At 33.5% G+C, this 13,003-nt stretch overlaps 1 protein-coding gene across 3 annotated transcripts in view; it reads left to right on the forward strand.

The window, feature by feature from the left end:
* Nucleotides 1-13,003, forward strand: part of LOC145295067 (protein SSUH2 homolog) — a 130,651-nt gene that overhangs the window by 71,161 nt on the left and 46,487 nt on the right. For all 3 annotated transcript variants that reach the window (XM_080141435.1, XM_080141434.1, XM_080141436.1), the window contains one exon: nt 3,018-3,205. In XM_080141435.1, the coding sequence (XP_079997561.1) occupies nt 3,018-3,205 (188 nt within the window). The remainder of the gene's footprint in view (nt 1-3,017; nt 3,206-13,003) is intronic.

Raw genomic sequence — 13,003 nt, forward strand, 5'->3', positions numbered from 1 at the left:
GTAGTTTTTGAAATTCTTTTTCATGAGTTCAGTTGCTTCTATAATTACTGGAATTATAGAGATCTCCCTAAAATTCCAGTTTCTTTTTATGTCATTGGTATTTCCATTATCTTATCCCTCTAAGAGCTGAGAGCATCATTGAGGAAGACATTATTGGAGGAAACTAATTTTTACTAAAGTTGCTTCTTTCTTCTTCTTGTCCCATATCACTATGTCAGGTTTTGTCTTTGTTTTCTAGGTACATAGTTGTAGGGATTGCATTGTTATAGTGGATGGTGTTTGAAGTTTTATGTTAAAGAAATTTCAGTTTTACTATTTTTCAAACAAAACTATTTTTACCTTTTAATACTAACTCCTCCCCTCCCCCTTATCTTGCTTTTTTTTTTTTTTTTTTTGCATCAATACTGGATTGATCTGGAAAATCATCAATTTCTGACATTTTCAACTCTAAAATCTATTTGTTCATAACAGAATTGATTAAGCTGAAGAAAACTATTAGTGAGATTATGAATGTGTTATGTGCTTGATACTTTGAGTCGTTCGGTCATGTCCAGTAGGCCATCTCTTGCATCAACTCCATAATACATCTGGATATCCAAGACAATAGGGAAGCTTAGGCCAAAGACAACCTGGCATGAACGCATGAGAAGTGATATGGCTGATATCAACGTTTCGGATCAAACCACATTAACAGTAGACATGAGATATTGCCTCATGTTGCCAGTCCAGGAAACTTGCAGCATCCTAAATACGAAAACACAATAGTGACAGCGATAATAATAACAATGATTATAAGCTGGTGAAATAGATTTAACTTTTTAAAAAAATTCATCTCCTATATAATAAAATGGCTGCAGAAATTCCCCTCTGGACCAAGGTATCCTAGGTTTGCAACAATAGATGCCACATACAAATTCGATACATCTAGGCTAATAGCCGCTATCTTATGTAGCTTTCAAACACCATTTTATACACATTCAGCTATGATATTAAAATGTTACATTGAATCATATGAACAACATCAACACAATCGCAACATCTTTAGAGGAAGATGTGCCTATTTTTCTCTCTAAATATTTAGTCCTACCACTACTCCGAGTTGTCACCGTACCAAATTCTACACTTTTCACAGATTCTGTGCTTTCACTGCCCATAACTGGCTATTAAAAACATAGACCTAACATAATCTTCAGTTTTTGATTCATAAATAATAACAGCTCCCTTACCAAACTCTGTCCATTCTGATTGGCTGAGCTCTGATAATTCTTACATTCTGGAATCCCATTCTATGCTACATAAACAGTTACTAAAATTACAATATGACATCATGAAGAGACATTAATTTGCACAGCGTCAAGTTCATTTCATGCTTAAGTCATTACTGTCCTGTGTGTATGTCTTGCACTTGTACAGTCACTCATGCACACACACACACACACGCGCACACACACACACACACACACACACACACACACACACACACACACACACACACACACACACGTGTGCAAATAACGAACCATTATTCATTGCAATTTTTCCCCGTGCATTTTGAGAAAAAAAAACATAATCTCTCAGCAACGGAACAAATTCAAATACGCCCACACACTTTGCTCAAAATAACAAAAGTAAAAATAACATATTTTTGGCGGACGTAGTTAGAAGCACCATCATGTGACACAACCAGCCAATGAAAAAATTAAGAAAATCTTTTTTACAAATTTCGAAAAGTGAAGATATCAGCAGAAGCTAACGCATCTCTGGAGCCGGTCTGGATCTATAAAAAGAGCATTTTGCGCCCAAACGAGTCAGTCAACCTTTTGAGCACCATGGCGTAGACATCAACATCGACCCGTTCGTATTGGACGTTAAACATACATACGCCCAACAATTAATTCCTCCACTTGGAGATGGACTTGTTACCCTGATGGACTCTTTTTATCCTTGTATATCTCTCCGCTAAGTAAGCAAGAAAAAGAACAGTTATCTTCTTTACATAAAAACATTTAATTACCTCAGTCACCGTTCACAAAGACAACAACCCTTTCTGTTCATTTATTTATCTTTGTGTGATCACCTTATTGTTGTTGTTTAAAAAATAAATGTGGTGCATTTAAATCAGAAGGACGTGTCATTCGTTTCATTCTCATTCCTTTTTTTTATTATTTGTTTGGGACGAGGAAATTTAATCTTTGTAAATTTCTGACCCCCGCTACAAAATTGGTGACACCCGGCTGTGAGATGAACACGCATTCTCTTCTGCACACACTACACACTTCACAATTCACTGGGTGTTTGCTATAAACATTAACAAATTTCAAAATATTGTGTATCCACAAATATTAAGAACAGAACATAAACAAAAAAACATGCGTCACTAATGGTTCTTATTATAGTCCGTGCGTGCATGCATGCATGTGTGTGTGTGTTAAAAAAAACAACTTTTGTTGTTAAAACAATTGCAAAAAAAAAATAATATATATAAATATTACAGAATGCAACTTTTTTGTGAGATAAATAAATATATATATATATTCAGTAAATTTCAGTACATTTTTTTTTATTATATTTCTATTTAAACAGACTGAGCCACAACAATGCATGGCCAGGTACAGAAATATTTTTGAAGTAGAGTTGAACCATCCAAAGTTCACCATCTTATTGTTACTGTGATAATTTCATACATATTTGAAAAATGCAAATTAACACAACTAACTCATGTGAAACATTAAATGATCTTGTGACTTGGTTAATCCGAATGCTATATGTTTTAGAATAAATTCAAAAAAATTAGCCCCCTGTAAGTTAAGGATGAACAGTTTATTTTAAGGATTAGTGACACATCAGGAGAAAACATTCATAAAATAAAAAACAAAATCATACAAGAAAAAAAAAAATAGAATGCAGATATAAGCATGCAATTTCAATGTGATTCCAAAACCTGTCTATACCCATGCAATGTCATCATAAATATATGATAATTTTTAATAATGTCACTTCCATTTTTGTATTTTCAGTTACAAGAAAATGGATGAGCCCAAATTTAATTATGGTGCTATTTCTGGTATTCCCTCAGCGCCAGGTGCATATAATGCAGAACAACCTTATATGCAACCACCAATTGCTCCTATACATGGATCATACAAAGATGGGGCAGGCCCCGGTACACCACCATCTTATTCTGCAGCTGTGAATGCATCATCTAGTAAGTAATCGTAATTATTATTTTCTTTGTATCTATATTATTTAATATCTTTGTTTCGGTAGTATTACTGTCACACTATATTGCAGATGGGAGTACTTTTAGATCTGCTTGCTATTGAATTTTAAGGATTTTCTGATATATCTATCTTTATAAAATTAGGTATGACTATATGATATATATATATATATATATATATAGGATTTACTTGTAATTAACAGATCATTATGAATTCTGAAAAACATTTGTTCCACTTTGAAGTGATAATTATAAAATGAAGAAAGGAAAATCAGTTTTCAAAGGAAAATCAGAAAGAAGATCTAGAATCAAGAGAAAATGATCAGCAAAAAGACGAGCAAAAAGATTAATCTTATCCTTAGAAGATATGTTTGTTTATTTTATAGTATAGTGGCCACATCACTTGACTAATTATCACTAAACTTGGTAAAAATATAGGTCATGATCTAACGTAGAACTGATTTAATTTTGAAACATTTAGGTAAAAGATAAAAAAAAAAGTTGAAAATTACACTTTTGACAATAGCTTTGTCCAAATTGTCGTTCATGAAATCCCCAATCTTATGATTTTGACCATGAAAATATCTATCATGGTCAAAATTTAAACTTCCAATTTTTTCAAATTTGATGTATGGATTGAATGCTCTTTACCAGCAATCACTATGCAAAATTTTAGCCTAATCAGATAGTTTTTGAATTACCCAACGTTTCCATAGAATAACTTTTGAAATATGCCATAAAATATGGAGAAGTAAAGCCTATATAAGACTTCAGCTCATCCTTACATTGTCAGGTGGAAGTTTGCAGCCTCTGAATTGACTTATGTTCTTGTTGTGCATTGCAACATCATTTTAATCCAAGATGTATTTACGATTTTGCATAATTTCCAAGTTGGTTCATCACACAAATACACAATGTCAACTGTTATTTTTTTTTTAGTTTTATATTTTTTAATCTAAAAATAAGAACAGCAATAACTCTTAAATAAAACAATATGTCTTATTTACTAAACATCTTTTTTCATTTTTAATGAACTGCCATAAATGATCGTTTCATTTTAAAAAAAAAATAAAATAAATAGATAAAAAATGAAACGATCATTTATGGCAGTTCATTAAAAATGAAAAAAGACGTTTAGTAAATAAGATATATTGTTTTATTTAAGAGTTATCGCTAGTTATGTCTCTTCAACATTAATATCATCATCATCGTTATCAGCATCTTTTACAGAATTGTTTCCAGTAATTTTACAGCACATCTAACGCATTTGCACATATCTCTGCATTGCACCATGTTACGTAGACATGTACAAATGTTTGCATCTTTACATTGACTTTTTACACTTGCAACAGCATTTTATTAAATCCATTAAAATCTCTAGAACAGAGAGACAATTTATGCAGTATATTATAAAATCTTATTTGGTAAATAGTTTTTTAGTTATCCAATGTTTCCATGGCATAACTTTGGGAATACTTCATACAATATAAATAAGGAAGATTAAGATAATACTTTGATCCATTCTTACATTGTTAAGTGGAACAACTGATTTGGATTAAGCCTTTTTTTACATTTGGCAGGGCGTCTTATTAAATCCATTAAACTCTCTGGAACAGAAAGAAGATTCATTCAGTGGATTATGTAATCTCTATTTTCTACCTTCCATCCATGACATTCAGGTATATCTGGATTTATATAGAGGCTTATTTTATAAAAACCTTCCTTTCTCTGAAGCCAAATTCATTGCTGATGGCTCCAATATTCTTTTCTTTGTTTTATTTGAAGATGTAGCTGAAATGTTAGAAAAACATGATTTGATGGATCTAAGACAAACGTTGTTTTGTATAATTATATTGTTGTGGGTTGTTCAATGTTCAAAGAAACTGTTTATTATTATTGTCCTATATCAGAGTTGTTGGAATACCTGACTGTATAGTGAATGGAAGAGAATTTTCTCTGCAATCTCCAGTTCAGGTAGTACTGTTTCATCATTTAAAATCAAGTGAAAAACAATGCTCCAAATCAGTTAGAAAATGTGGTGACTAGTAAATAAAAGTATACTCCCAACCGGATGTTAACTCATTGACTACCATATACAAAATGGTTAAAAACGTCAGTGCAGAGCCAGGCTCTGCACATTCTTCTGGTCAAAAAAGAAAAATAGTTATAAAATTAATTTCTAGCTAATAAAAGGTTTTTGTATCCAAAATAATATGGACAGTTAACTCATTTTTTAGTCTACAGGTGGATAAAAAAAATGTGTATTTTTGTGAACCCAGAAGAGAAGAGAGGAAAACAAAGAAAAACATAAAACTCAGTAAAAAGAAAAATCTACTTTCGCTGTAAGAGCCGAATACACCCTCATCGAACTTACTCCCAAATACCAGAAGGAAGATATCATCTAAAAAAAAAAATAAGCACATTCATAAGCATTTCTCTTTAATTCTTTTTTTCCTTTCATTTCCTAAATGAACTATTCAATTTGAACATTCTCATTCAAAGCCAATATTTTATTATATATAAAGTTTACTTTGAACGCATTTGTCTGTTTTGCCTTTATCTACATGGAAGTTGACTGATTGCGTGTTTTGATATTGAACTAAATGGCCCATAAATGGTACCATACAAACCAATCAATTGAGCAGATCCAAACATATGGTGTACAGCAATATTAAGTGATTAATGTTTTGGCATTAATGTATGTCCATTAGGAGCTAAAGATACAATGTCTTGTAAAATAGGTAAAAGATTTATTCATTATTTTCTTCTGTACCTAACTGTTCAGATGCACCATCTATGCAAATGTAAAATACTATCTTTTTAGCCTCTTGCAAATATAATGTTTCTGCTTGTGTTGGTCATAACAAAGAAAGTATTATTTGAATTCTTCTTAATACTGTTTTCATCTTGAGTGTTTCTTGCACAGCATTTCGGTCAATATAACCTCTGACCTTCTTAAAGTGTATCTTGTTGAACTTGGGAATCTTTCTGTTATTCAGAATTTTGAACACAACCCTTTATTTAATCTACGGAGAGTAACATACTCTTGCATACTGTCTAGAAGTCTTAAGTAATTCACAATTGTATTTTTAGATCACTCGCACTGAAGATTGGACCTTCAATCTCCAGGAATGTAACTTTTTACAACTGAATTTCATCGAGTACTCAATTACATACAAATCTAGTACAAATTTTAGGCAACTTAAACCTATTTTTATTAACAAACGGAATGAAAGTGATATACATTTTCAAGCTTTACATAAATGTAACTGTGATAATAAAATAGTTTTCTGAAAAATACATATGGATTAAACATTGTTAAGTGTTAATTTCCAAAGCTTGATTATATTATTTGAAATCTTAATATATAAAATATATTTGAAAAAAAACTCTTCTGGCTGAATAAAATTATCATCAACAATATTTTACATGTGGCAGGTATTGAATGACTTTTAGAAATTTTTAAACTAATCTATCTCTAGCCATGTCTTTATTTATCCCTTTTTCTCTCATACTTCCTTATTACTTCTCATGTTTTCCCTGGTCTTCTCCTCTGAACTAACCCTGCTATCTCAACTGTTCTACATCTACTAACCCAAGAACTTTCATCCATTCTTTCAACATGGCCACACCATTGAAGTCTCTTGTTCTGCACACATCTCCCTATACTGTATACATTTAATATTCCTCTGAGTTCATATACGTTTATCATATCATTTTTCTTCATGCAATACATGTCCTCAACCTTCACGGAACAGGTTTCACTTCCATACATGATCACACCGTTTACACATGTCCGGTAGATTCTTCCCGTGATCAACAGATAATACTGCTGCTTAATAGTAGCAGAAGTTCCTAGAACTCTATCCACTCTGAACTCTTGCAATTACACTAGCACCAGCCAGCTCCTCCCAATGCTATCTGGAAGATAACAAAACTTTAGAATAACCTCAGTAGCTTTACCATCCAAATGTATTTTTTCCACATCTAAGTTTCATTTGTACTAGCTGGGTGCCCAGCATTGCCCAGGTGTTTGGAGATGTGTGTTTAGCAAAAGAAAAAAAATGTGGTAGTAGACAGGCAGGCTCAAACCCATGACGCGAAGCTGGCAAAGAAATTGAAAGCAAACCTGACATCATACCATGACACGACCGGAAGTTTGGAATGTTGAAATTAGTAAAGTTATTTCAACTGATACAATGACTTGCAAAAATGGTGACATAAAAAAAATGACCCTCCTTGTAGAAAACTGCCCAGTTGAGGGTGAAGGAATTAATGTTTTTGCCAATTTTTCGATATTTGTCGTCCAAAGGGTCGAGCTTCAAAACGATACTGATCTCATGAAAATCTGTTGCCTCTGTCCAAAGTTTTAGGCAAACATGATATGATGATTGCAACGTCTTGTCAGACGAGTGCCACTCCCTCAGACATTTAAAATCCATGAGCCCAAATGCCTGAGGGAGTATCTATACAAATATGATGTTACAGAGTCTTAGCTTTGTACGACAGCTAAGTCTCTCTCTTGGTTCAAAATGTTGAGATCCAGCAACAAGCAAGAGCAAGATAGCCAGCAACAAATTAAACTGCAGACCAGCTTAATGCGGGTAATGGTCTTCCGCTTTATGGTTTTTTAAATCAGAGATTTGCTTCTCCTAGAAAGGTTGCCTTCACCACGGCTTACGGGAGCCCTCTCCACCCCAATACACATATACACACACACAAATATACACGGTGCTAGTTGGCCGTTGACCCAGAAAAAGAGTTCATTCGCCCTTTGGAAGGTCTTGTTTTTAATCCTTCAGGGAGACTAGCCGCCCTCCTCACCAAACAAGTCTGGTGGGGGAACCAGTTTGGTCGCCGGTGACCCAACCATGAGGTAGGTAGTACTGAGTTACATGGTACCAGTAGCACATGACATGACCTGACACATTATGCAAACATACATACATACATACATACATACATACATTTTAAATAGACAGGTGTGATTTATATAATAGATTACACTATTTCTGCATAAATTGGTTATCATCTCTGAAACTGAACTTGCTCTGTCTACTTATAATTCTTGCTTTTCAACTTGTGCTCCAATGGTATCACTATGATAACAAAACCTCTGGACAACATTAATAGTGTCACCATCCAGATATACTTTCTCCACATCTGAGTTCTCATCCATCTTTATTATTTTATTACATTTCTTGTGTATAAACTGGTTATCATCTCTTAATCTACTAATAATTCCACTGCCCTTCTAATTCCACACCTAATCCTTGCAATACAACACAAAAAACATTGAGTTGCATCCGATTCCTTTTCCACAAATGAGTAGTAATGAAATGTCATCTCTTGCCATTTGGCTTGGACAAAATTAAGCAAAAGTGAATTCAATTTACATAAACCTTGACATATTTAACACATTTTAATGTTGGTGTCATGGCAATTTTACAGATCTCTAAAAGGATAAAACAAATATGTTAAGAGGAACATTATAGATCCCAGATATTGACGCTAACCCATTTTTTTTTTTTTTAATATATTTGCCTAGGTGATGAGTTTCCTTCCAGCATGTCACTTTTTCAAAGCTAGATTTTCTCTACATTAAAACTGCTTTTGTGAATAGGAACTAGCAATATAAAATGTAAATCTTTTATTTGATAATATGTAAGAGTTACTTCCCTTTGATGCATTCTAATGCTTTTACTCCCACCACCACCACCCCTACTACTACTACTATAATAATGAGGAAAAGCGATTAGTGGAAAAGGGAGATCTCCAAAGAAGCATAATAAACAAAATAAAAAATAAATTGTGTATCTTTGCTGTCTACAGTAAACATATAGAAGATTCTGTGGGAATATATAATACTAGCATGGCTACCCAGCATTGCCAGGGTCGACATGAAGTTCGGTTTGGCCACACCTGCTATACTAAGAATATTGACCATTATTATATGTCAACTCCATCGTTACCCCAACAAAAATTTCACAAATAAAAGAACGAATGAAAACATGAAAATGTAACCCCCCCCCACCTCCCCCCAAAAAAGCAGAAGTGCGTGACAAACTCTCCACCAGATATTTCGGCAGAAGGGATATGAAGAGAAGCTATTCTCTGGATATTGAGCACCTTTTATGACTATATTCCAGTTTAAGCAAATTTCTTTTATGCTCCCTCAGTCTAGAAAGATTTGTTATTACAGTTTGTTGCAACGAAAACAAACTGTAAATAATTCAGTTTCAAAAACACCAAAGTAGAATTTGTGTTGTTAACCGAAATATATGTTTTTATGCTATAAAAATGATTTTTTTGATGAGTTTTGACTTACTGTGTTATTAAAAGAAAAAAAATTAGCAGTTACGATGTCAAAAAAATGTGAAGAAAAAAACTGGCAAAAAAATGTAAATGAAAGTTTTTTTTTGTTTTTGTTTTAAATAAAAAATCATAGTTGAATTGGATTGTTTGTTTACTTGCAAAATCACGGAAATTATTTTATTTGAACTGATTCCAAAAATAATCCTTGAAAGTTTGTGCGAATTATTTTTATTTTGATTATCTGCCGAAAAAGAAAAAAACAAAAAGAAAAAAATTAGCATCCAAGGGAAATAATTCAAAACTCAAATAACTGAAATCGGTTTATAAAAAAAATCGATGTTGGTAAAAATAAATTAAATTAAATATGTTATCAATATAAATCAAATTTAAATAATAAACTTAAATAAAACACTTAAAACAATCCTCTCACTATAAACAATAACTAACACACCACTATTTAATAAATCGATTTTCCTTAATGCAAATGAGGTCATCTCTTAATCGTCTATTTTGCAAGAATAATACTATATGAATATGAATGTAATATTCAAGTAATGGACCTTTTGTATATTAATAAACAAACAGACAGGAATACGAATTTCTATACATAGATTAGAAGCTTAAGCATGATAGACCAACATATTTAGCAAAAGAAAAATGTTTTCAAATACATGCTTGACAACTCTACAACAGATAGCAAAACTATAGAGAGGTGAGGATGTATCTAAACTCATTTTTCTTTTTCTAAAAACGTGTTGTGTTTTTGCTTACATAACACTGGGTTACTATACAGAATGACAAAAAAAATCTTACCCACATAAATACATTAATAAAATTGTCAGTTCTTTCAGCAACTCAACCATATTTAGTATGATTAAACTTCAATCTATGCTTGACTTGTCTTTCAAGTTTCAGTTATGAATGTCCAACAGTCTTTGTTTTATCAAGATTCAGTGATATACTTTCGTGATTGTCTCTCATTTGGAATCTCATCATCCTGCATATTTTTATCTGTTGTGTTATCGCAAAGATAATGTCGATCCAAACAATCTTCAAACTATTCCTCAACTTAATGCAATGCCAAAGGAGTGTGTTGGAATTGTTAAAATTGTGTATGCCATATTCAAATTTGCTTTTCATTGAATGATGATAAAACAAAGAGTGTTGGACATTCACAGCTGAAATGTAGTGAACAAGTCAGACATACACTAAAGTATGCATGAAATATGGTTGGACAGCAGAAAGGATTGTGAATGTTATTAATGGATGGCATTTTACGAGGTCATATTTTACATCATTATCATGCAAACAGTGTCATACTACGAATTATATGCTTACGTGTGGTGTAAGATGACTAGAGTATAAGGAAAAGAGGAATAAAATAACAGAATTGAAATTTTAACAAAGCTTTATATAATTTTACTTTAATGTGTGGATGGACATGCAATTATATAATTTCTAGAATTTCTGAAACAGACATGTGGTGTTAAGTGAAAGCTTTTCACGGTATTTAGATAAAATTCTGGTGTGGCAATGCTTTAGTATAAGTTGACTACAACTTGGATGTCTTCAAGTCCAACGTTAACAAATTCCTAATGAACCGCCCCCTTAAGTAAACACTTCATCAAATCTCCACACTAATGTAATGTACTTGCAATAACCCTTATCCCTGAGTGGCTTCCGGGCCTTGATAAGTGGTGATCACTGTGTAAAAAAAAAAAAAAAAAAAAAAGTTAGAAAACTTTTAGTGAGTAGACTGTTTCTTTTATCTCTACGGAGAGGCTCCTTCTTAAATCATGCAAGAAATCTTCTAATTGGGTAATGAAGCCTAATATTAATAAATTCCAAGCCTGTCATATACATAGTACCTATTTACAATGCCTCCCCACAGGACATAGTTAGACACCAGGGTCGTTTTTTAACGTGGAGTAGTAGCATTAATAAAAATCCAAATGGACTTTATGAAGTACTGATCTTCAGATAGCATGTGCCAAAATTTGAACTCAATTGGAGTATTGTTTTACAAATTACAGTTATTTATATGAAACTATTATTTTATTTTATTTTTTTACAAGAGAACCACCACTAATCAAGGCCTGAAGGCCACTCGAGGATAAGGGCTAGGTTGGTAGTTTAGTAATCGTTAATGGTGTAGATTGGGTAGAATTTGAATTATTTAAGAGGAAAAAGACGGATCAACAAGAACTTGTTTACATTAGACTTGAAGGCTATCATATTGTAATCAGCTGAGAAGCAGGCCAAGGCCCAGATAGTGGGGAAATTTGTTGATAGTGGTTGTAGATAATCGAGTGTTTTTTGTAAAAGTTTGGCAAGGGAGGACCATAAATTGGAGCTAAGACAAGTACAATGTTTGTATTTGCCCAGCTGCGTATATGGCGGCCATGTTGGATTTACAAAATAGCCGCCATAGGATGTACGTTTTGTAATATCTCGGTTTCTAAAGCTGGAACACTGATTTTAACTGCTAAACCTACATTTTCAGGGCCAAGGAAACCAATGGTGGTAGTTATAAAATTTTTCCAGATGCGTATATGGCGGCCATATTGGAATTTACAAAATGGCCACTGTAAAATATACGTTTTGTAATATCTTGGCCTCTAAATAAGCTGGAACACTGATTTTAACTGCTAAACCTACATTTTTAGGGTCATAGAAGCCAATGGTGGTAGTTATAAAGCAACAACATTTTTAACATGAACTTTTAGATGCATAACTGGTTTCAAACTGATGTGGTGTTTTATTGCAATATCTTTGTAATAAAAAATATTCATCATAGGTAATGCAAAGAGTATATCAGTCACAACCTACCATGTAGACATGCTTCACTGTAACAAGCCAAAACCACAGGCTACCAAGAGGTTAGAACAGTTTGTCATCAGTCAGGGCATCTCAGGATCCTATCAGCTGACACAGCTTGGATGGGTTGTTGCATCTGCTTTATCCAGAATGAAACCTCGAGAAACCTCCAGCAAGATTCCAGGCTGGGCAGGACACAACTCACTGTTGTCTGAAAGCCTTCCCTTGACACAGGTTGGAGCCTTGCCACTACTCCCTGAGGTGGCACACGAGTGATCAACTCTGCTAACTGTGATCATACAAGCAAATCAGCTGAGGAAGTTGACAGTTGGGAAAGATCACCCCACAGTCATTACCTTTGACATGGCTCTATATGAGAAGGTAGATGCCAGACCTGACTTGAAACAATGGTTGTTCACGGACTGGGTGAACTGCATGTCATAATCGCTGTCCTCAGAGTGCTTAGTGCTTCCATGAAAAACTCAGGCATAGATGATGTCTGGGTGGAAACAGGTGTGTATGGTCCTGCCATGACAAGGCAAATCCTGAAATGCACACACTACAAGAGAGCTCTCTATGCCCATATCTACTCATACATAACACTATGAAATGGCTCTGGAAGTGTTCTTCAAGGACAACCCACAACTGAAT

The sequence above is a fragment of the Euprymna scolopes genome, chromosome 2, assembly GCF_053919585.1.
Source record: "Euprymna scolopes isolate OS-2025 chromosome 2, ASM5391958v1, whole genome shotgun sequence".
NCBI lineage: Eukaryota > Metazoa > Mollusca > Cephalopoda > Sepiida > Sepiolidae > Euprymna > Euprymna scolopes.